The following is a 25,656-nucleotide window of genomic DNA, read 5'->3' as shown; positions in this document are numbered from 1 at the left end:
ACTATTGAATGTTGTACCAAAAGGTTTTGCATTTGGAGTTTGCTTGCTTACCAGTTCCAATGTGAGAATCTTGAATTACAACATTGCTAGAAGTAGAAATGTCTATTCCATCGGTGTTTGGGCTGTCCTCAGGTGCAATAATGTGGATATTAGATATGCTGACGCCTTTACAGCCACTAATAGCAATATGGATCCTTGGACTGTTAAGATGGGTGAGTCCATGTAATCGAAGTCCATTGCAGGAGTTAAAATTTAGAGCCTGCAAATGACAGATTGAATGATAAACAAATACTACCAGGAAGTAGATAAAATAAAAAGAAGTGGCTAATTCAGCATGAAGTTTCTCGGAAATTAAATGGGAAACTTACTCCAGGTCGCTGCTGGCAGCTAAGAAAAGACCCCTGAGAATAAAAAATGGATGTTTTCAGACGTTAGATTGATGAAATATTAAGGTGAAAGGAAAAGATTAATTGGGTTAGGGGTGATAAAGTAACAAGTGCTTGCAAAAGTTGCCTTTATCATGCAAGATTTCCACCAATCGGAACCCTGCCCGTCAATCTTCCCATCTCCATCAAGGATAAGATTGTCAATCCATGCGAACTGAATCCAAGTGTTTAACGCATCCCCTGGCCACGAAGTGCTTAGGGGTGCAATGAGTGTCCCTCGAAGCTGCGTCAAACAAACATAATATAGCAATATACAGCAAAGTTATTATAAATTGGAATGTTAAAAGAAGACGAACAGGTCCAAATATCATTTTTTTTGACAAAAAAATATGTATTCTTGCAATATCGACCAACCCTTTAAAACTCTACTTTTTCTCGTATCAATACATACTGAAATGTAATACGTGACGAAAAGAGTTATCAGCAACGGAACAACTTGGGTGTGCCTGAACTAATTTTACCTGAAAATGAATGCTGTTGGCCTTGCATGGACCCTTAAAAGCAACTGGTTTCAGCAGGAATGTTTTCCCTGGCGGCACGTAAAGGGTTGCAGCCTCTTGACTCGTATTTGCACTACAAACATCTGTCCAAGCTTTGTTGAATGCCTTCCCATTCAACCGGGCAGTCAAAAACACAGTCAACATTTTCTTGTTTATTTGGAAATTAAATTATGACACGTAAACATGGAGGAGAGAAAAACGAGAGAGAGCAGGATTTTTACTTCTGAATCATCTGTTTGGCCATCTCCAGCCGCACCATAATCCACAACATCAAAAAATGTTGTTGCACCCTGGATTTCCTTTCCAGAAGCACGAGAATAATCCGTCGTTAAAGGCATGATCAGCCTGCTACATGAACAGGATGAAGCAAGCAAAAGAAAGACAGCAAAAGCAATAACACCTCGCATGATTAACTAAATTATCTAAAGGAACTCAGGAAAAAGAGAAAAATCGTGACTAGAATTTTCTGAAGACCAGGAAAAAGTATTTGGAGGAGATATTATATAAATTGCAATATTGGTAACACCATTGACGCAAATTAAGTAGCAATATCAGGTAAATAATCCCTTTGAATATGTTAAATATGCCGATAATTGATATTCTGATTACCCTTTAAGTAAGAGTTGATTGCATTCCTTGGGGGCCGGTTATTGACCTGATTTCTTTGCAATATTTGAAATTTCCAATTTTGGTGCATTTGTTGAAGCTTACCATGCCTGATTATTTACCAAAAACAATAGTCTCAATACTAACAGTATAGTGTTTACATCTTGGCTAAAAAGTGATTATTTACTGAGATTTATTGTTTAATGATGTATATTATAGTAAATACAAAAAATAAAATAAAAGCACGTCCCCTGAAACTTAGATGGCCATGCCTCTTGAAATTTTCAAATTGAGGGGAAAAACAATGATCAAAAAGTGTATGTGGAGCACGATGCCACAGATTTCGTATAAAAAATAGATGAATTGAGTTTTGAATTTAAAAATAAAAGTTTATGTCACTGATATGATAAATTGAGATGAATTTTAAATACAAATTAAAATTTATTTATTTTTCATTAATATGAGATCTCATGAGATATATCATAAACGTTCTCTCTCTTCTATGGATGAAATACTTAATATAATGAGATCATTGCACAATAAGGTGAAGGAAAATTAGAGATTGAGTATGTAAGAATGAGATTATTTAAATTTTATTAACAAATTTATGAAAAAAAAAATCTTTTGGTTTGATTTAATGCATGAATTTATTTTAGAGATTGATATCGACTTGAATTGATGTAATGGTTTATTCATTGTTGGGTGAAAGACAAAAATCTCAAAAATGATATGTTCATTCATTAATAAATTGTAAAGTTGCAAAAAATCAAAGAGAAAATAGCTGAAATTGGCATAAAAGATAAAAACAAATGTTATGAAATCTTGAATTAATATTACTTGGATCATAATTTGGCTGTAGATCTAGACTGCCTCCGCTATTACTTGGATCATAATTTGGCTGTAGATCTAGACTGCCTCCGCCGTTTGACCTCAACGAAGGATGTTAAAGTTGATAATTTTGAAAGATAATAATTGATATCTCAAAACTAATTGAGACTTTTTTTCATTGAAATACAATCCATATACACTCTTATTATAAAGTTCGAATAATGGATTTACGGACATTGGTTAAAGTTAATTAAATTATTATTTTTAAAAATATTTTATCTTTTAATGAGCTATTTTTACAATTAAAAAAAGGATGAATACTATTTTCACAAGTTTATTCATCTTGATCGGCATCAATTAATTTTTTTTTACCTAAAATGCTCTTCAAATTAAAATTTATTAATATTAGATTCTAAAATTTGAAAATGTGTTGTCCTCCATTAGTCTTTCTCAATCACAATGAAAGAAACAGTGGCATCATCTGTAAAATTATTCAAAAATAATTTACAAGTTTAAACAATTTATAATTTTTTTTAAGTTAGATTCAAACTTCACTATTTATTTGATAAGTCTGAAAATCAAATTGAGATTTGGTCATCAAGCTTATTAAGCTTAACATCGAGTTTAAACAAATTTCATATCAGTTACGAAAAGAATATTAGCTATCAATACTTTGTTTGTTTAATTGTTAAATAATTTAATAATTTAATATCTGATCCGGTAATTAATATATAATTTTTATTGAAAATATAAAATACAAATCTTTTTCTCTCAATATTAAAAAAAAAAAGGTCAAATAGTTCAGGTCATTCAATTTTCATGTACACATGAAAATAAACACTTAAATAGGTGATTATGCTTACAAAAATATATTATTTGAGTTTTTTTTTTCTAAAAAAAAGGTTTGGACGAGAAACAATGAAGCAACACATAATCAAAAGGTAATCAAATAACTTCGTTTGTATAGATTTAGCATAATATTTTAAAAAGTTAATTTATAAGCTGTTTAAAAAATTTAATTTTTTTTATTATTTTATTTAATTATGTTCTTATATTTTTATTTTTAATCAAATAGATTTTTATGATTAATAGTCGATTAACTGTTTTATTCTCGAATGTACCTCTATTGATATGAATAACAAAAAATATCATGTGTTTAGTTATCATACCATATTAATATGTCACTTTACCACATATTATAACATGTTATCATGTCACATTATCACCGCATGACATATCATGACAAGTGATATTTTAACTAACAATAATTAATTAATCATTGGTGAAGACTTAATTGATTTAAAATAAAAATATAATGATTTGATTGAATGTATTAAAAAAATTAAATTTATTTATATATTTTTAAATAATTTAAGAGATTTTTAAAAATATTATGTGTATAAATTTTAACCAATTCATTTAAATTTGTTTGTCATTATTTTTAATTTTGTATTAGCGAATCAAAATTTAGTTAAAATTATTATAATTTAAAATGCAATATATATAACGTTGTCGTATAAAAAAACTATTTTCTATGGCTCACATCAATTGTGGATAATTGTACAAAAAAGTTAACTGTGCATAATAAAAATTTTTAAGTCACATGTAAATAAAATTGATTTGACTATTTGAATTTTAAATAACCTATATCTATGAAATATTGCTTATATTTTAAAAAAATTTCAAATTTAAGAAAATTTAATTTTTAAAAATTGAATACGAATCTTCTTTTTTTAAATAAAAAATTATACTCAGTAATTTTTTCAAATAAATTCTGTTATTTAGAGTTAAAATTTGAGAAATTAGAAAAAAAATATCTATTTTCTCATGGAAAAGGCCAAGAGGAAAAATATCTATATCCACGCATGTGGCGGGTCCCATTAGCTGCGGTGGTGAAAAGTGAAAACTGAGAAAAGGGTCCCACCATCTCCCCTTAACAAACCCTTCGAACCTCAGATTCGGCTCATAACCTAAGATTCCGAGCACCCGAATCTGCGCTTCGGATCTTACTCAAACTCTCGTATTTTCTCCTGTTAAAACAGTACTCTGAACTTCGATGTTTCATAAATTACAAATCTTCTAATAAAAAAACCCTAATTAGGTAATTTTCCTTTCTGTTTTTAGCTGCCAGTTCCGTAATTCGAAAGGTATCGAGCTCTGTTCTCTTTATTTTCGTCAATTTTGAGATGCTTTAAAGAAATATGTGAATTTTGATTGAATTTTTTGGAATTGTTTCTTCTTGAATTCAGAAACCAATCGTTGATCAATAAAGATCGCTTGTTCACGAGCTCAAGAATGGTAATGTAGGCTTTGATCCAGCTGAATTGCTTCCTTTAAGGTTAGTTTTGTTCAATGTAGCTTCGGGTTTTACAATTGTAATTTTTTATGGCAAAATTGAAATTTTATTTTACTTCAAACCAATTTTATGGTTGTTCGTGTTGTTTTGAACAGTTAATTGATTTGTTTTTGGGCTGAAACGATGGCGCAGAGTAATTGGGAGGCAGATAAGATGTAATTATATGTTATTTCACAAAATGAATTTTTTTTTTATTTTAATTGAGTCCTTAATTTATGTGTTCTTTTTTTCTTTTTTTGGTTGGCAGGCTTGATGTTTATATATATGATTATTTGGTGAAGAAAAAATTGCATGCCACTGCAAAGTCCTTCATGACAGAAGGGAAAGTCGCGCCGGATCCAGTAGGTAAGAATTGGCTTTGGCAGAAATGTATAAATTCTGTTTAATTAAGTCGTTCAATTGAGTGAGTGAAGATTTTTTACACGGAAAAGGACAATATTGAGTTTTTATATGAATCTGTTTTAGCCTATGTTACTCGGACTCTTTAATTCATTTTAATGTACCTGCGGGTGACACTTCTTGGACACTGTAAATTGACATAAGTATGACACTTAGATCCTCAACGTTAATGTAATTATTGCCCAAATGTGTTATTCCTGTGTCAGATGCCCAATCCCAGGTGCATGTACCATAGGTTTTATTCGGATGGAAGAATTTGTTTTGCTTTTATTTTTTAAATTAATTATGGTATGATAGGAATTTTTGCTTTGAAATTAAAGGTTATACTTGATTCTAGTCACCTGGTTATGTAGTAGTCAGTGTAGTATATTGTTGGTTGAGGGAATTTAGTTTGAGTAAGTGATTACTGATTCATGTAGAACTTGCTTATTTATCCAGCGATTGATGCTCCTGGTGGGTTTCTTTTTGAGTGGTGGTCTGTTTTTTGGGACATATTTATATCGAGAACAAATGACAAGCATTCCGAGGCTGCTGCAGCATACATTGAGGTAGCTTTCTACAACTTTAGCAAGTATTGTTGTAAATGCTTGTAAATTGTGCAATTTACATTGGTTGTTCTCAAACCATTATGGTATTTATATACAGGCACAGCAAATTAAAGCAAAGGAGCAACAACAGCTGCAGATGCAGCAGTTGCAGCTGATGCGTCAAGCTCAGTTGCAGCGTAGGGATCCTAATCATCCCACTCTGGGTGGTCCTGTAAATGCTATGGGTTCTGAAGGAATGCTTGGGCAGTCAAATGCAAGTGCATTGGCAGCAAAAATGTATGAAGAGCGCATGAAACACCCAAATGCAATGAATTCAGAGACATCCCAGCCACTTCTTGATGCTAGGATGGCCCTCTTAAAATCAGCTACAAATCATCCTGGGTAAATGTACTTGTAAATTTTATTGTAATTAACCTTTTTCTGGTTAATGACACACACACTCTCTGTCTCTGACACAGTCAGCTGGTTCAAGGAAACCATGGAAGTGTAACTGCAGCATTGCAGCAAATTCAGGCAAAGACTCTACAAACTGTTATTGCTACTTGGATAAAGATTTTCCTGCATTTGCTGCAAAATTTGCAACCTCCCTATTATACTCTTTCGGTTTGGTTGAACTAATGATTTTTTAATTTTTTTTCTCCTTGCAGGACATTAAAGGTGAAGTGAACTTGGGTGGTACGCAGAGATCCATGCCTATGGATCCTTCTTCAATTTATGGACAGGGAATCATGCAGTCGAAACCTGGAATAGGAAATACTGGTAATTATAGCTGATGGTGTTACATTCTCTTTGTACCAGTCACCCGACTCGATACTAATGAGTTTCATTGCCATAACCCAGACTTCTGATTATGTATCGTTCTTCATGGATTTATTGCTTTAGTATACTGTTATGTCATTGCCATTCAGCTTAACAGAAACATATATTGTTTGTTTCATCACAGACCTTCTCATCTTTCCTCACATATTCAACTGATGTGCTTCTCTAAACTTGTGGACTATGATCCCAAAAATTTTAATAGAAAAGCCAATAGGCTAAGTGTTTGTTTTTGAGCTGCTGATACTATGCTTAGTGCTGCTGTAACTTAAGATGATCGGGTGATTCTCTAGTTTGACCTATCTACTCTAGAAAACCCTGCATGAAGTTGCCTTATCTTTTTCCATCAAGTTTATTATTCTTATGAGATGAAGGCAACATATCTAATAGCTTTGGCTTTGTGGTGTATTAAGTCAAGACATTCTTGTAAATATGCTCATACTTCCATGCTTATTTGCCTTCGTCAAGGTTTGAACCCTGGAGTTGGTAGCCTTCCATTGAAGGGTTGGCCATTAACAGTAAGCTCTAAACTGGACTTCTGTCCTTTGTCTTCATTTTCAATATCTGAGTGGTTCCTTAACTGACTCCTTAACTAAAATTACAGGGCATTGATCAAATTCGGCCAAGTTTAGGCACACAAGTGCAAAAGCCATTTCTACAGAATGCAAACCAGTTTCAGCTTTTGCCACAGCAGCAACAACAACAGCTCTTGGCACAGGTCCAGACGCAAGGAAATCTGGGAAGTCCACCAATGTACGGAGATATGGATCCTCAAAGATTTTCAGGATTATCTCGAGGCACCTTAAATACAAAAGAGGGCCAGCCAACTGCCAATGATGGATCTATAGGGTCTCCAATGCAATCAACCTCATCAAAAGTAAGATTTCCCTTCCCTAACCAGTTATAACTTTTCTATTACTTCCTACATCCAAAGACACCCTAATCGTTTTCATATTCAAAATTGACAAGAAAGTGCTAAAGGTGCAGTTGAGCAAAAGTTGCTGTATCCTGCAATCTTGTGAATGGATGAGATGTACATGCTCGTCTTTCAATTACATGTTCTAGAGAAAAATAAATAAATAAATAAAATTGTCTTTAGAGATACCGTGACAAGTATTACATACCATTACCATCTTCCGTGCCTTTATATAACCAAGATAGTATGCATGCCATTACTCTTCTACATGCCACTCAGTTGTTTGGTGCATATTTTATACTTTTTCTCTTTAAATTTATGGTAAACTTTATTTTGGTATGGCATATAATGATGGTCGCACTAGTTAAGTAGTTCTTGACAAGTCCTAATTGTTATAAAGTTGGTTAAGAGTGGTCAATGCTCGTTGTGCTTAATTTCATTTGAGCCTTTTTGTGGTTTTTCAGCAGATGAACATGCCACCAATAAGACAATCATCCTCTCAACAAGACCCATTGCAGATGCAGCAAGTGCAACAGGTTGAGCTTATTTATGTTTTCTTTCTTGGTTATCACAATGTTTCTTGTTACAGCACAGCTGGTCTTCCAAAAAACTCACATGAGTTTGTTATGGGAACATTTCCTGATGCTTTATCTTTTATTCCCTCCTTGTCCTGTAAATTGACGACTATTACTTGTATGGTGTGTTAGAATAACCGGAAAAGAAAAGGGCCTTCATCTTCTGGACCTGCTAATAGTACTGGTACCGGAAACACAGTGGGTCCTTCCCCTAACTCTCAGCCATCAACCCCATCAACTCATACACCTGGTGATGGAGTGGCCATGGTGGGCAATATGCAGCACAGTAGTACCATGTCAAAAAATTTGATGATGTATGGATCTGATGGAACAGGTGGTATTGCATCATCAACCAACCAGCTGGTATGTAGTCCTAGTTTATAGCCAACTCGTGCATTGGTGGTAAACTTTTTGAACCTGCAATACTTAGAACCCCAAAGCATTCCCACATTCATGCAGCTTGCATAAAACTTTTGGATGCAAAATTATTATGGAGTACTCAGCAAATTATCATTGGTCTTGGAAAGCCAGTGAAGTTCTAAATTTGATAATCCCCATCTTATGACCATTATTATGTGCATTCTTGTGGATGTACCAGGCATGACCAACTTCTTATACTTCTTGCTGTTGTCAGAGTTAATTAACCACCAAATAAAATGCTTTTGATCTACTTGTTAAAAAATGATGAATAAGTGATAGAAAAAGCTTATATTCAAGCATTCTATGGTTTGGATTATATAAGATGGAATATTGTGTTCTAACATCTGAAACTTTGATCCACGATGCCCTTCTCATCGCATTTCATGCAAGTTAGAGTTGCTGGTAATGTTGATCACTATTGTGAATATCCTTGCTTAATGTCTTGAGAATGATGTGGTGTATGTTGCTTGCCATGTTTAAGAGTTGCTTCTGTATATTGGCTGAAGTATTGATGCCATAGATGTGACATGGATGGAGGCACAATATCCTTTGCTTGAACACGATTTTTCTGTGGAAATTGTTAAGAATTTAGATAACTTGTTTTTAAGTCTTTCAATTTGTAGGATTTTTAATTTATTGTTTTTGTTTGAATGGTTAAAGATGAATCTAGGTGTTGTAATACAGCATTGTACGCTATTCATGACATTCTTCATTCAGGAGCTGTTCATGCTATAGTATTGAAATTATTTGGGTATTTTGGTCCTCTTGAGTTGGGCTCTTGACAGGGCTTAACAGATTGCCATGTTTTGTTTCCTAGGGAAATAATTTGATACAGGCTTAAGGCTATGAAAAGATCCTAATGCTCTCGTTGAAGAATATGGCAGTGTTGACCATTTCTAAATGAAATTTTGTTGTTAGCAAGTTTCATCGGGGTTTTGTTTCTTGATATCTAGTTGTTTTTTTATTTCTTTCTCATTCTTACTTGTCTTTCTTTCTTTCTTGTTCAGAGTCAAGTGTGATTGAATATTCTGATCAAGCAAATAAACCTGGACAATAGCCCCTGTTTCTTCACTATTATTCTTCCATTTTTGTAATTCATCTGCCTTGCCTTTTCTCATGCTGCCCTGCACTTAATTTCCTGTCAGAATTGGAGTGTGTATCTTAAGTGTAGCCTTGAATAAGGCATTTCAAAGTACTGCTTATGATATAATTCCTAATTGCAGGAAGACATGGAACATTTTGGGGATGTTGGCTCCTTGGATGACAATGTGGAATCTTTTCTCTCACATGATGATGGAGATGGAGGCAATTTGTTTGGCACCTTAAAACGAAACCCTTCTGAACATGCCAGTGAGACTTCAAAGGGTAATAATTGATCTCATGCTTTCATCAGCCTCATTGTTCAGGTTGACCAAAACAATGACCTGTTTTCTGCATTTCAGGTTTTAGCTTCAATGAAGTTGGTTCAATACGTAAAAGCAATAGCAAAGTCACCTGCTGTCATTTCTCTTCAGATGGAAAGCTGTTGGCCAGTGCTGGTCATGACAAGAAGGTATAATGCATTGCAGCATGCAATGTATGGATTGTTTTATGTAATATGCCACATAAATTCAAATTATCATTTATTGTTGTTATTTTGACTTTTATTTTTGTAAATTCCTTGGATCCTCAGAAGTACAGTTGTGAGAATATTTATGATTAATCAAAAAATGGACTTTAATGGAAGTATGGAAGAATGATGTGCATGCTTGTCTATTTCTTGTCAGTAGGCTGTTCTTTGGAACATGGAAACTCTGCAAACTGAATGCACACCAGAGGAACACACTCATTTTATAACTGATATTCGCTTCAGACCAAATTCCACTCAGCTGGCAACATCTTCTTTTGATAAAACAGTGCGAGTTTGGGATGCTGCACAAGTATATCTTCTCACTCTTTTATTTTTCCATTTATGTGTGTAATTCTCTTTTTTTGTCCCCCTTTGCCTGTTTCTTTTGTGTCAGTCTTCCTTCAGGTTTATATAGACTACACTTTCCACCTGTTGTCTATGCTGAAATAATGCTCACACCATCAAAACTGACATTGTTTGCTGGAAGACAAGAAGCAAAGTTGTTACTATTATAGAAAAGTCTTAGGAATTCTACATTGTTCAAATGTTGATGAATATTATAGCTCACATACCAGGGGCACTTGATTTTGTCATTTTCAGCCAAGTTATTGCATCTGGAAATGTACGGGGCACACAGCACAAGTTATGTCCCTTGACTTCCACCCTAAGAAGAATGAACTTTTCTGCTCTTGTGATGGTAACAGTGAGATTCGCTTCTGGAATATCAATCATTATTCCTACACCCGTATCTCCAAGGCTAGCCTTCTAAATCCTTAAGCTTTGTCCTTTTTTAAAGTACTGAAGTTTCTTTGGTTATGAGGTTTGTCATCTAAATTGCTTTCACTAAATGAAGCAGGGAGGCAGCACTAATGTCAGATTTCAACCAAGAATAGGACAGTTACTAGCTGCAGCAGCAGAGAATGTTGTGTCTATCTTTGATGTAGAGGCTGACAGAAGGATACACTTACTGCAGGTAGAAATATTGTTACATTTGGAATTTAGTAAAGCAAGAGTGTATTACTTCATTCTTAGGTTTCAGGTAATCAATTTTGGTATTTTTATGACTCCCAGGGGCACTCGTCAGAGGTACACTCTGTTTGTTGGGATACAAATGGAGACTTTTTAGCATCTGTCAGTCAAGAGTCTGTCAGAGTGTGGTCACTGGCATCGGGCGAGTGCATTCACGAGCTCAATTCCAGTGGAAACAAGTTTCATTCTTGTGTTTTTCATCCTGGCTTTCCTGCTCTCTTGGTTGTTGGTGGATATCAGGTACCATTTCTTGTTCTTCTGATGATATGTCAAGAACTAATTGATATCATTGCCATTGCTCATTTCAATTTACCAATTCATTGTACCCACTGCTCTACTCGTTACTATTGATGGCTGATGGCTCTATTTCCATTTCCATAGATAGCTGTCTACTTATTTTGCGAACAATATGAAATCTTTTGATCTTAATAGAATATGCAATCCACTATTTACAGAGTCTAAGTTGTACTATGACAGATATCACGATAGCTAATTTCCTTTTCTTTTCTCTTCCCTTTAAACTTCTCTTTTGCAGTCGTTGGAGCTTTGGAACACGGCTGAGAATAAGTGTTTGACGATAACAGCTCACGAATGCGTGATATCAGCCCTGGCACAGTCACAAGTAACAGGGATGGTTGCCTCTGCCAGTTACGACAAATCCGTTAAAATCTGGAAATAACTCCACAGGGCTTTGAGGTGGATCCAATTCTCGGGTAACAAGTCTGCTGTGTCTTTAATTCTCAACAGCAATGGAAGATTTGTGAGAGGGGAAAGATATGGAAAATCCACTGCATACTTTTCATTTGATTTGATTTTTTTTTTTTATTTTCATTAGCTTAATAAGGTGGATGTCAGTATCCTCTGGTAATCGATGGCCGTCTTGCAATGTGGGTTTATCTGAGTGCTATATTTAACTAAATATGTTGAAAGACAGTTAATTTTGTTCTGGCTTGGCGATTATTCTGATATAGAAGAGATTTGATTCAGGTTTGGACGTTTTGTACGTACATTTATTTAGACAGTAGAGTTTACTGTTAAGAAAATAAATTATCAAAGTGTAAAAATATTATGTTATAACTTAGAACAGACCAAATGGTGGTGTTTCCAACGTGTCACCTTTTTTTTTTTTAATTTTATTTCTTTCTTTTAGCAGAATGGTTTCGTTAAACTTTGTATTGCAAATTTATATTGCGGATTACATTTACATCCCATGCATTCTATTTATTTAATTTTTTAGTTTTGCAATTTGTGCACCTTCCGTTTATTATTAGAAAATTCTACATAAAGAAAATGTAATTTAAATAATATATATATATATTAAATGGAGGGCATGGGCTTTGCAGGTGCACTCAACTACTTTCTACAGGAGAAAGATATATTAGATTAATGCGGAGGTTTTTTTTATAAAAAAATACAAATTAAAACATAAAAATTATTGAAAAAAAAAAGAAATGGAAAGGCCGGTGAAGCCAGAGTGTGAAATGGGCTGAAGTCCAAATTAGAGGGAAGCCCAAATAGGTAAGGCCAGTGAGCCAGCTCTTAAGGCAAAGACGTCTCTGTTGGCAGGGGCACCTAGCAGCTTGCCAGCCCAAATTGTTGGCCACCTCTGAGCATTAAATTTCCCTTTGCCTTCTTCTCCTACAATTCCCTTCGCCTCCCTTCCTCCCCTTTCCGCTCACATCATTTTATTTCCTTTTTCTTTTTTTTTTCCCTGTTTCAGAAAATGGAAAAAAAGGAAAACGACGTGAATATTGATGAAACCCTAATGGAAACAGAGAAAGAAAAAGACGGAGAACGAATCGATAACCTTCCGTCTGAGGAATTTCCCGACGAGTTCCAATGTTGCGTTTGCCTGTCAGTTCTTGCCCCTTTCTCCTCGCTTTAATTCTCGATGAAGTATCTAATATGGGAGGGAGGGTAAAGTTGTTTGATAACAATCTATCGGAAGGATTAATTTTATTTAGAAATTTGTTTTTATTATTTTATATAATTTTTTATGAGTTTAATAGTAAATTTTTAGTGTTTATGGAATTGTAGCTGCACTTTTTACTCAGGGTTATATATGCTTATTCCGAATTCATGTTAGGATTTAGGAAGTAGGCTATGCAGTAGCTATGATACTATGAATTATTGAGATTTGAGACTTTTGTCTTTGTCTTGTGGTGATAAAATATATATATATATATATACCAATTTGAGATTTATTTTGAGATTAATTTTGCTACATCTGTTTTTTGTTTATAAATAATCAGTTAGCTCAGGACTAGGGATAAGACTTGTTAGATAAATAAATTTTGGAAAAGATCTTATCTAAAGCTTGATAGCATCTTTGCGGATATGTTTAGTGCCTTACTTTCACCTCAGCTCTATTTATTGGTCTAAGTGATGACTTCTTTGAGATTTGAAAAAGGAGCTTATGTTTGTGGATTTTTATCTCAATATAAAAATAAACTTGCCAGCATTCATCTCCCAAAATTCTGCATCTGACTATCTTCTCATGTATTATGCTTCTCCCAATTTTGGTGTTGGAACCAACTTTATGGTCGAGTAGTGGCTAATCACTTGAAGAAAGTGCACGTCTGTCAAAACTTTGTGAAAGTTGAATGAAAATGTTAAAGGATATCATTAATTTCTGTGAAGCTTGAAGTTAAAAAGGCCTTTCCCCAAAGCAAAATGGAATGAGCCAGCCCAAGTAACATTTTTGTATGAGTTTCTAATGTTCTTGGTGAATTCAGTGGGTGTTCTAATGAGTTTTGGGTGTATTAGGAGACTAGGATTTGGATTTGAGAGGCTGAATGTTACTTGTATTCTCCCTTTCTGTGGAAATTATAAAGCAAAAATGAATTATGGACCTATTCAATGAGCAGAAGTTAATAGTTTAATCATTTATCTTAAATGGTGTATAACTTCTTACAATTTGTGGGTACCTCGTAGTTATTAGTTTATTGAAGCTGTTTTTCCTTGGATATGCAACCTGTTTGAAGGCAATTCCCTTCTCTGTTACAGGGAACTCTTATACAAGCCTGTTGTATTAGGTAAGAAGGCACTGTGTTGAACTGCATTTTCATATGTGATTTTACCTGTAACCTGCCTTTGCTTTCCATATTTGCAGCCTGTGGCCACCTATCATGCTTCTGGTGTGTCTACAGTGCAATGAATCATTTTCATGAGTCCCACTGTCCTATTTGTCGTTGCCCATTCAATCATTTCCCAAGTATCTGTCAATTGCTGCACTTTTTGCTCATGAAGTTGTATCCTATAGCCTACAAGAAAAGGGAAAGACAAGTGCAAGGTACCTTTGTTTCTTCTTTCCTCTATTCTGATAAGTGCTCAAAAATCTGTTTACAAATTGTTAGTTTTGTCAAGAAAAAAATTGCTTTTATAATTTGTAGTCAATGCACTGAATCTTTTGAAAGCTTTAGTGAAGTTTTTAATTTACCAGATGCTTGAAAATTGGTTATTGTGATAAGGACTTAATCTCTAGTTCGTAGTAGCAACAAATGATTCGATTTTCATGAAGTTTAACTCGGCTTCCAAACATTGCGGATGCTTATACACTGTGATTATGTGAATTGCCAACTATTTTCTTGTTACTAATTTGATCCTGAAATCAGATTTTTTGTTAATACATTAGTATGAAATAATATGTGAGGGAATATTTAAGATGCGTAGTAGATGGAACTTCTTACCGGGTCTTCTTGAGGTCTATTGAAACTTGTGGGAAAAGAAATTTGCATGTTAGAATTCTGCCATCCAAAATTGGGGAAATAATATATGCTCACTTGAATTTTCTTCTTATTATATTTTCTGGTTGAAACTTTCCTTTGTTGATGTTGAGATCTGTTTCATTTTCTTTGGTGCTCAATTCTCAAAAGTTTTCTGAATTTTGCATGTTGCTGCCACTGTTGATACAGTAGACTATGAATTTTTATTTTTAGATAGACCATTTGACATCTCCCCTAGAATGGGAGGACGATGCTGGTGCTTTATCTATTTTGATTTATTAATGTCTCATATATCAATTTTTTTTATTTTCTTCTTTCGTTGTTCAGAAGAAGAGAAGAGAGCCGGCCACTTCTCACCTCAATTTGATCAAAATTTATTTGCACCACAGTTTACAGAGAATTCTGATATTTTGGGGAATAACAATACCCTTGCTCATCTCCAAACAGACTTGTATTCAGAAAGTTGTTCTAAAAATGGGGAATCATCCTCATTCAGGGATTCACCAAAATCAACTGTGCAGGATGAAAATGGCAAACCAATTAAACTGGCAACACCTTTGAAGAACCCTGAAGATGCTGCAAATGCTCCCAACCAAGGAAGTAGTTGTATCAGAAATGATTTTGAACATAGAGATCAAAAGAAGGTTTCTGTTGGTGATTTACTCTGTCCTGCATGCAAGAGGCTGCTCTTTCGACCAGTGGTTCTCAATTGTGGCCATGGTAGTATATATTTCTTTTATCTGTTTTCTCAAAAGTTAAAAGGGGTTAGGGACTACCATTGTCAATCATTTACATATGTTTCCTCTTTGGTGCAGTATATTGTGAATCTTGTTTTGTTATTCCAAAGGATGAAATCCCTAGGTGTCAAGTTTGTCAAAGCTTGCATCCAAATGGATTTGCAAGTGTTTGTTTAATTCTACACCATTTCTTGGAGGAGCAGTTTCCTGAGAAATATTCAGAAAGACAAGGGGCCTTACTCAAAAAAGACAATTGTCAGTATCCTACTCTCAGAATCATTTATGATGTTCATATCATTTATTTTCACCGTCAGTTATGCTTAGGGTGCTATGATCATTTAAACTATTCCTTCCTGTCTTATAGAAAAGATTCAATTTGAAATATGTTTTCCTTTTTCTTTATTTCTTTTGAAAACCTTATAAAGAGCTATTAACTTACTGGGGTTAAGGATTTAGCATGTAATTTAGATTGTAGGCTGCTCTTCTCCTTGAGTAAGAGGTGTAACTAAGCTGTTAACAAGCTATAAATATATTAAACACTTCCTTAAAACACAAATTCTCTCTCTCATAGAACATGTCCTTGTCAAAACAGATTTAGTACTACCTTGTGCAGTCATAATATTTATCAGTGTGACTTGGTCATGTTCAACTTTTTCTCTTCTCTTGAAAGGATGCTAATGAAATCTCTAACTGTCTCATGTAGTTCCTTTGTTTTTCTGTTTTCTTGTGCTCAATTGCAACATTTTTGATGGGTTGGGTGTGAGACTGTCTTCTTTTTCATGCATTATTAGCCTGACAACTAGGTGTGTTTAAATGTATTGTGTGACTGACGCCCCCAAAGGCTTGAACTTGATATGCATTTTGTTTCTTTATGTTTAATTATTTGTTTATAGCTGAACTCACTCCTGCCATTAAACTTGAGCTCAGGTTCAATACAAACTGAACGACATGCCAACCGGACAACATCAATTGCTACTGATATCTACTCATCATGGTTTTTGGGCAATGGACCAAAAGTTCATGTTGGAGTGGGCTGTGATTATTGTGGGGTAATCTTTTTATTTTGTTATCTCTGATTAAAATTCAGTAATTTTTACCAAAGTGGCTAATTGGTTCTTAGAAGAAACATTATTGAAGATATGGAGGTTTCCTTTTATTGATCTCATTATTTGTATGAACAGAGCAACTCTTTTATTAGAAGGGTAGTTTCTTGTTATTACTGGAAAATATGAAACATCCATCTAATGCCCTCTACTGTAACAAATTTTTTAAATCCCTCTACCCCCTTCTAGTTGCAAGCTTAGTAGGGTAATTTGGACTAGCCAACTAGGATTAGAAGATGCCTTGTAGTGATTCTGATAAACTATTTTTTGAAAGTCAGGGGGAAAACTTTCCATTTTAAACAGTTCAGTAATAATAATTGATAAACATTAAGAGGTCGGGGTGGAGGATGAAAGAGAATTTACAACATTTTAGATTGGAGAAAAATGTACTGAAACTGAATGCAGATGACCATAACAATAGAAGCCTAGTCTCCTTACATCCAGACCAGACTCTGGAAAATCTCTTGTTATCTTTTTGCTGCCACCCTAGTGGATAGTGGATGGTATATCATTTTGCAATTGCACTGTATGTTTGTTTTGGCTGGATAACACATTTAATGAATGCCAATTTCTGCATTTGTTGCAGATGTCTCCAATAATCGGGGAGAGATACAGATGCAAAGACTGTGTGGAGGAAATAGGTTTTGACCTATGTGAATCATGCTACAAATCTCCCGTTAAGATCCTGGGCCGATTTAATCAGCAGCATAAACCAGAACATGAGTTTGAAATTGTACAGCCTTTAAGCATAAGTGACATTTTATTCAGGATGAACTCGGAACAATCCAATGAGGAGGGCTCAGATACTCCGGAACATATGGATGATGCTTCCCATATTCCTACCTTGTCAGCTGGTGTTCAACCAGATCAAGGTGACAGTTCTCAAGAGCCTGAAGATATTTCTCCTACTTTGATTTTATCCGTCGATGTTTCATTGGATCAAGAGGATGACTCTGATGATCCTGGTGATAATATTTCATCAAATATGACTTAATGCTAAAAGACAATTGCGCCGTTGATAATCCATAATTATAACATCCTTGTTTATATGCATCTAAATGGTTTTTTGGAGTTCCAAGTGTTGAACATACCAGAATCCTAGCCCCCATCATGCTGATCGTAGCAAGTTATGGTCATCGCTAGATTCATTTTGTCTCTGCATATTATTCAAAAAAGTAAAAACTGATAAATTTTTATATTTGGGGGTATTTGTTTTTTTTTTTAATTATTTTAAATACAGTTCAGAGGAATTTCTCTTGGAAGGTTTCAGTCCAAGCAAACAACCCCAGGATTTTGTTTTATGACTTTTAAGATTAAAAATCTCCAGTTCCGATAGCCAAGAACAATATAAAACTATGATTTGCTATATCTAGAAATATTACCCTATTGACCTAATGATTGCTAGTAATTAAGATGCATAAAATTCTTTAATAAATAATTAAGATTAATAAAATTTTTGACTTGATCAATGTTATCCTTTTTAGCTAGTTATGATAAAATATAAGATTGAGAATTTTTTTTTTTTCCTCCTTCATACGTTCAAAATACACACGATTTAATTGTCAGTTGCTCATGTTTAACATTATTTTATCAAACTATCTGCAGTTCCACAGCTAGCAACTTGGCCAAAAAGGGGGTTCAATTAAAAGAATATAGAATGAATGGTTTGTTTTCCTTTAATTCAAGAGAGTTAAGGGACTTGATTATTATATTAATGCATTGAGATTATAGAGGCTAATGATGCTTGCTTAATTGGAGTTTTATTGCATGCATATTGGGATTAGTGAAAGGTTCAAACAAAACCTTACTCGTTCACGTGCGGGCGTGTGCCTTGTTGTTTATTGCTTTGATAAATAAGCAATACAAAAAAACTTAAATGTTATGTTTTTTCACATGCCAGGGAGAATAAAATATGATTATTCCAAGGTTCCTTTTAATACTCATTATTGAGTGAGTATAATTTTATTTTCCTTTAAAGTGCTTGACTGTCACAACCTTTTCTTATGTATAAATATAATTTATTTCCTTCTCATCTTTTGTTTTTCAAGGTAAATTGAACAATCAAGCAAAGAGGTACACCTTCACGGGTGCCTCCTTACTTCTTACCATAATCACACCAATCCCCCAACCAAAATGATGGGTACCTTTTAACCTTTTTTATTCTTTTATTAAAAAAAAATATAAGTCATCAAGATTTTAATTTCAAGATAACATGATTGCCATCAAGATTATCTCCAATCCTTTTTTACAAAATTGGAACATGGTTGACCCATGAACCACTACTATTTGAAGCAATATATATATATATATATATAGATAGATTATATAAACTATGATTAACCTCAATTTTGTGCCACTTTCTTCATTGTAGATAAATACTTATAGTTGTTACCTTCAATATTTTACCTATTTATATATGCAACAATATATTAAATGTAAATATTTTAGCTATATTGAATTAATTAATAATTTATTGTTTTTATTCACCCTTACATTTTATGGGTTGGTAGAGACAAAATTAAAGTTACTGTATATGTACTAACACAATGGACATAAGAAGTAGAGGTCAAACACAAAAAGGTAGCACCTTAAACGACACCAGATTTGCGATCCCGCCGGCCCGACGCTTGTAAAAGTCGCCGATTTTGAAAGCTAAAAAGTCGGCTGGAAGCATTGGATTCCCTTTCCCGCCCGATGATTTGGTTCTAACAGATAAGAGCAGCAAAAGTCCGAATGTTACGCGTGCCGTGCACGCTCCACTTTCTATTTTTTTTTCTTGGCCATTAACTTATTTTAATTACATGTTTGACCATTCCAAACCGGATTCAATGTGAAAATCTCTTATTATTTTAGATGAATGCATGATAACGTTACAGTATCAAATAATTTTGTTATTTCTGTTGATATTTACAATTAGTATTGACAAGCTTTAATTATACATAACCTTGATTAACAAAGAATAAAAATAATAAAAGAGTCGAAAAATTATTCTTCCAATGAATCCCTTTTGACTAATAAGTTTGCACATGTTTTTCTTAAATCTGTACCTTTATTTTATAAGAGAGTTATAATGATTTTCTCGACACATATTACAAAATTTATTATCTTAAAGTTTTTTTAAATACAAATAAAATGTAAATTTTATTTTAGACTTAAAAGTGATTTTTTATCTTAATATATTGTTGAAATGAAAATAAATACTATCAAGATAAGTTAAATAAATGATTGAATAACTTTTTGAAGAATTTCAATCTTAAAAAGGATTACGATATAACTATACAAAAATCGAGATAAGAAATATATCATAATAATTCAGTGATTAAAATATAAAATGTTAAATTTATTCAAACAAAATATGTTAGGATTAAATGGTATTTTTTGAAGTGCATGAAAAATACACCTTTTTTTTCGCTTATTATTATTAATAAACCCATGGAATGCAGTGATTCAAATGTTGAAACTATTAAAACTGGATAGATATATAAATACACGGATGTGGACCGACGCGCCATTAAAGGGTGTGGGGCGTGCAGCAATTAGCGGTCCTCGTTGTCATAAAGCCGGGGGCTTTTCAAGTTTGATAAAAAATAAGAAACTATAAAATAAAAGTTGAAAGCAGAGCGTGGAAAAGAGATTTTGGAGTTTGGTGGGGACATCCCGTGAAAGCGAGGCAACCATTATTGGCTCATTGAATTTTTATTTTTTCCAAGTCACACGTTTGGCTCAATTAATGCCTTCCTTCTTCTCCTTCTTCCTTTTTTTTTTCTTTTTAATTTCCCTCTAATTATTCTTGGACAGATTTTTTTTCTCTAATTATTAATTTAAACCCCCTTTTATTCTTAAATGTTATAAGAAGAAAAGTATTAAGGTGTATTTTACTAGTTTAATCATTTTTATTTTACATTATTTATTTTTATTTTTATGTTACTTAATTCATTCCATGAATATCAATAAAAAGTTAATAACATGGAATTTTATCACTTTTATTTAACATTACTTAATTTTATTACTGTATTACTTAATTTATTACAGGACTGAGTAACAAATTGTTTAACACGAAAAAAAAATTAATACATAACCAAAAATTATAACACCTAAATAACAATTTGTAATAAGGAAGTCTATTACTTTTGCTTTACATTACCTATTTTTGTCATTATGTTGCTTAATTTTATTATATTAAAGAGTAACAAAAAATTAGTATATAATTGTAACACGTAACAAAAAAGTATTAATAATGATTTTTATTATTTTTGTTTGATAACACCTTTATTATTACTATCTTACTTAATTAATTTGTTAGGTGAAAAAAATATAACCTTAAACATGTTAAATTAACCATCAAATCAGATACTACTTTATTAATCAATGAGTTTTCCTTTATATATATATATAATTTAAGGATAAATCAAATTAAGCTCTAGGCCCTAGGAATTCTAGAACCTATTACCTAAAAGATTCTTTGTGTTCATATGAAAAGAAAGAAGATTAGGGTGTTGTGATTGGGAATTAGTGGGTAGTAGGCCCTACTTCACTCTCACTTGCATGCCTACCATATGCGCGTGACTTCCTTGCTTTCCCAATCCCACCCCTCTCTTTTGGCGGGAAAAACATTTTTTTTATTTTAGTTTATTATTTTTTTTCCAAAGTTTAGAATGTAATATAAATTTTAAGATAAAATATTTTAAATTTTTAAATTTTTAAATTTTAATCAAAATTATATAAAAATTTATTAATTTTCTAAATATATACTCCTCCTTAAAATTAAAAAATTCATTAACAAAAATAATAAAATATTATAATTTTTTTATTAATTTAAAAAATTATTATTATATTTTAAAAAAATAAAAAACACCAATCGGAGCTTTTCAACTCTCCCATAAAGGGGACTACAAACAGGTACTCCCTAATGGAGAATTTTTTTTAATTAATAAAAAAATAATAAAATTATCATTTTATCTTTATTACGTTAATAAGTTGATAAAAATATTAATAATTAATTTATGATTGGATCTATGTATTTAATAAAAAATATTTTTTTAAGATTAAGTGTTTATTCAAAAATTAATAAATCTACGTATAAATTTATATCAAAACTTAAAAATATTAGAATATTTTACCTTAAATTTAATAAATGGCAATAATTCTAAAGCTTTGTATGGAATGGGATAAATTTTATGGTCCCTTTCCGTTTAAGTCATGAAGTGTTAATTATACCCATTAAATCATCAAATTTTTTATGAAACAACGTCATCAATACTTTTGATAGCCCTTACTTTACATGTAATTAATTAGATTTATTCTCTGTCACTTTACTACTAGCATTTGGTTACTATACGTATAACTAGGATGCCAATTATACTATTCATAATTCAACCACGTCCGCATTTAATTGTCTATATAAAATGTTAAATTGGTTACGCATGACAAAGTTAATTATCTTTAATCAGATTTTAATTATTTCATGTGAAAATTGAATTTAAATTTATCAATATAAAATTTTTGAAATATATTAACATGATGATGATCATTTTAATATACCAACAATTAAGTGTTGATTGTTTCACGTTTACATTAAGATTGATTGTATTAATTTGAAAGACACTGGCTAAGTAGCTCATTAAGTGAGCCAATCGCCTCCTCATCAAGAAACAAATTACCAATCCTCCCATAGCCAATGGAATACAAAAAAGCTAATTCATTTTCTATTAAAAATTCAACATACATAAAAGCGTCCAATACCTTAGCATAAGCCAACCGTCTAGTACAAGTACCGTAATCAACGCTCTCTTTCTTGTCCCAACGCACTCATTCCTCGATTAAAATGAACTTATTCATCGTCAACTTTCAACTGTGTATTCATGGAGGACAAGAAGATATATATACGTACATATATATATATATATATATATGTCCATGTCGTGATCATGGCTTATATATACATATCGTGGCCCTTCTTTGGCAGAAGAAAAAGCACTTGGGGGGAGGTTGTACGTGCCCACCAAGAAACCGCTTCTGTAATCTTGAGTAAGATACATACAAGCCTGCAGAGAGAAGGGACGCGGGGGCTAGTAGGGGCCCCTGCCGCCTCAAAATTTAAAACATTTATTTTTTTTATTTTAAAATTTTATTTTTACTTTTTAAAAGTTTAAAAATTTTATTTTTTTTAAATATTAAAATTTTTATTTTTATCGTTTCAATTTTAAAATCTTGACTATATCACTGCAAGCTTATAACATATAATTAAAATGAAAAACTTGAATCGTATTTAAAAGTTATCTCAAGGCCTTAAAAACTCAAAAGAGACAAATTGAAGGTGAATGTGAAGTCATTGAAGGATGTAGAAACTTTGGGTCTTTGCCTAATAGCAATAAGGATTAATATTTGGAGCTGCCAATCTTCCTAGTGCAATCAGAATTAATTACTTTGGTTTTATTAAAAGGGATGTATCTCAAAGTAATTTGAACCAACAAATTGACGATAATGGAGTCTTCTGTCCTCCCCACCTCTCATCAAAACCATACATACCATGACTTAATTAGTGGTTAATCACAAGGGTCAATGATATTCATTCATTTGACTAGCTAATAGTATCTCGTTTAATTAAAGAAGCTCCTAGATTTTGAAACTTGACATGATATGCCTACCTTTAAGTACTACATTTAACACAACCAACGCATCCACGAAAAAAGAAAACACAAAAGGCGCATAGAATTAATGGGTTTGCTTTCTTGACTTGATAGGCTAACACTAACGCACTATATGTTTTCTTTTGCATGTCGCTTTGTCAGCTATTTCCAATTTTCATTCTTCCTTGTTTGTTTGTTTCCTTCCATTTTCTTCCTCCTAAGCACACGTAGTAGCTTAAATCAATCTAAAGTACTAACATGATAAGATTGATGAAACAAAGTCACCCAAAATACATATACAACTTTGAAAAACAATGCAAATTTTAGTTTGCAGTAGGCTACTTTACTTACCCTATTTTCTTTCTCTTCCTTCCTTTTGCTGACTAGCATCTCCTTGGCATGGAAATATAACTGAACAGAGGATTGCCGGTGGTCAAAAAGAATGTCTAAAATTTATAAATGGGCCAGCAAGAAGAACAACTTAAGAAAGAATAATCAGCAGGCAAATGGTAGGAGAAGGGAAATTTTCATTCAATTATAAGTCCTAAATAACAATTACTTTAGGTAGATTTTATAAGAGATGCAATAAGAAAACCTCTCAACATCTCATAAAATCATGAATGCACCGAAAGTCAAGTATGGTTATGTCATAATAAAAGCTAAAGTTGGTACATGCAGTGATCAGGTTCATTAAGGTAGCAGCATCAGCAATTTCATAAACAGATTTCTTCTAATTTTAGAACAAAATGGCAAGAAAAAAAAAAGAGAGAGAGAGAAGGTATATGCACTATACCTTAATGGTACCAAAAATTAAATTAGGAACACTTTAATTAATTACCCTTTGATCATCTTGGGATATATAGGTTCAAAAAAAGAAAAAATAACTCAATATATAAATATTCAAAGGATAATCTCCTTGAGCTTTGATTGATGTGCATGAATACTTAGCCAACAAATGGAGTCAAATCAAATAGTTTAAGCACTCAAATATGAGCTATCTGGCTATAAGTATATAGTTTGTACATCAAAATCATTCAAGCCTAGCTATATCAACTCTATGTAAATTCAAGTCTGAGCCTTCAAAATTTTTAATATTCATTCAACTATTTGTGGTGTGCATTTGACATGTATTGACTTCATTTAATAGAAAATTGATATATCTTTTATCATTTAAACTTAACTAAAACGATAAGAGTGTCATAAAATATAAAATATGAACCGAAAATCTTATTATATCAAAAGAAAATTGAAACCCTTGAAATTAATTAGGTAAAACTTATTTATTATGCTTAACAATTTGCAAACAGGAACCTTTAATTGCAATAAAAGAACATACTAATTATGACTGGATGCCCATTGATTTTTTTGTAAAGAAGCTTTTTGTGACCATTCAGATTTAATGAGTCTCCCAATTTGATAAACCATTGTCATTCGGCTTTCATAAGTACTGATGATAATGGGTATCTGATTACAAGATACCTATGGATATCTGACTTGATTATATATGATTAAGGTGTCTTATAATTGAATTTGAAATGGGTTCAGATAGTGATTTTACCACTCGTATCGGGGTTTGGATACCAATACCCGTTATCCGAACTCAATTACTATTTATAAATATTTTATTATTATTTTAATAATTAAATTAAAATATATAATTTTTATCAACTTTACAAGCAACTCTTTTTGTTAAAAACTAACAAATATATGAAAAGTATGGTTATTCTAATTATTAATATGATACATTAATATATTTAAATTAAAAAATTATTAGATTGTTAATTATGTTTAAATAATATGAATATCATATCATATTATAAAGAAATATAATTACTATTATATTTATATACACACTTTTGATATAAATATATTTACTTTTTATTTTGTTTTAACATTACAAAAATTATAACTTATAAAATTGTTAATTATAATATATATACCATTGTTTATATAAACTTATAATATATATACTTAAAAAATACTTTTGAGATTATAATAGTTTTGGAACCTAAATATTTTTTTTAATTTTATCAAATTATGAATAAATTCATATAGTTAATTAAATTAATTTATGAAACTATTATTATTAATTAACTTATAATGTCTTTTAATATATATAGTTTATATATTGTGTTAATTTATAAGAAATATAATTACTATATATATATACTAAAATATTTTTAGTATATATATACTTTAAATATAAATATATTTACTTTCTATTTTGTATTAATATTACAAAATTATAACTTATAAAATTATTAATTATAATACATATAACTGTGTTTATATAAACTTATAATATATAAACTTAAAAAGAAGTTGTGAGATTAGAATTGTTCTAAATCCTAGTTATATTTTTTCACTTCATGTAAATAAACTTGTATAGTTAATTAAATTAATTCATAAAATTA

The 25,656-nt window shown here is 32.0% G+C and overlaps 3 protein-coding genes across 6 annotated transcripts in view; 2 read left to right on the top strand and 1 right to left on the bottom strand.

The window, feature by feature from the left end:
* The window catches only part of LOC110421096 (putative polygalacturonase At3g15720), a 2,469-nt gene extending 1,116 nt beyond the window's left edge, over positions 1 to 1,353 (bottom strand). The window contains exons 1-5 of the mRNA XM_089784412.1: positions 1,168 to 1,353; positions 908 to 1,051; positions 505 to 669; positions 369 to 401; positions 52 to 259 (exon numbers count right to left, since the gene is read on the bottom strand). Coding sequence (XP_089640538.1) covers positions 52 to 259; positions 369 to 401; positions 505 to 669; positions 908 to 1,051; positions 1,168 to 1,353 — 736 coding nt within the window. The remainder of the gene's footprint in view (positions 1 to 51; positions 260 to 368; positions 402 to 504; positions 670 to 907; positions 1,052 to 1,167) is intronic.
* Positions 1,354 to 4,361: 3,008 nt separating this feature from the next.
* LOC110421095 (transcriptional corepressor LEUNIG_HOMOLOG-like) lies at positions 4,362 to 12,156 on the top strand. 2 transcript variants are annotated; one of them, XM_021434566.1, is made up of 19 exons: positions 4,362 to 4,527; positions 4,630 to 4,718; positions 4,832 to 4,891; positions 4,984 to 5,081; positions 5,574 to 5,683; positions 5,781 to 6,064; positions 6,142 to 6,196; positions 6,331 to 6,442; positions 6,968 to 7,017; positions 7,104 to 7,376; positions 7,883 to 7,951; positions 8,123 to 8,353; positions 9,634 to 9,775; positions 9,853 to 9,962; positions 10,180 to 10,329; positions 10,620 to 10,775; positions 10,876 to 10,992; positions 11,091 to 11,288; positions 11,584 to 12,156. In XM_021434566.1, the coding sequence occupies exons 3-19, from the start codon at positions 4,860 to 4,862 to the stop codon at positions 11,725 to 11,727; spliced, it is 2,331 nt and encodes a 776-aa protein (XP_021290241.1). In that variant the 5' UTR covers positions 4,362 to 4,527; positions 4,630 to 4,718; positions 4,832 to 4,859; the 3' UTR covers positions 11,728 to 12,156. The 2 variants fall into 2 exon arrangements, with proteins under 2 accessions (XP_021290241.1, XP_021290240.1); XM_021434565.1 differs by having other exon boundaries at positions 7,880 to 7,951.
* A 479-nt stretch (positions 12,157 to 12,635) lies between these two features.
* LOC110421892 (E3 ubiquitin-protein ligase PRT1-like) lies at positions 12,636 to 17,809 on the top strand. 3 transcript variants are annotated; one of them, XM_021435611.2, is made up of 7 exons: positions 12,636 to 12,902; positions 14,055 to 14,083; positions 14,161 to 14,340; positions 15,101 to 15,493; positions 15,589 to 15,765; positions 16,438 to 16,559; positions 17,200 to 17,808. In XM_021435611.2, the coding sequence occupies exons 1-7, from the start codon at positions 12,772 to 12,774 to the stop codon at positions 17,605 to 17,607; spliced, it is 1,440 nt and encodes a 479-aa protein (XP_021291286.1). In that variant the 5' UTR covers positions 12,636 to 12,771; the 3' UTR covers positions 17,608 to 17,808. The 3 variants fall into 3 exon arrangements, with proteins under 3 accessions (XP_021291286.1, XP_089640655.1, XP_021291287.1); XM_089784529.1 differs by having other exon boundaries at positions 12,762 to 12,965; positions 17,200 to 17,809; XM_021435612.2 differs by having other exon boundaries at positions 12,767 to 12,902; positions 13,983 to 14,083; positions 17,200 to 17,807.
* Positions 17,810 to 25,656: the final 7,847 nt, after the last annotated feature.

The sequence above is a fragment of the Theobroma umbraticum genome, unplaced genomic scaffold, assembly GCF_002168275.2.
Source record: "Theobroma umbraticum cultivar Fairchild unplaced genomic scaffold, ASM216827v3 scaffold_130.0, whole genome shotgun sequence".
In the NCBI taxonomy this organism is placed as follows: Eukaryota; Viridiplantae; Streptophyta; class Magnoliopsida; order Malvales; family Malvaceae; genus Theobroma; species Theobroma umbraticum.
This window is presented reverse-complemented; position numbering and strand designations above follow the sequence as displayed.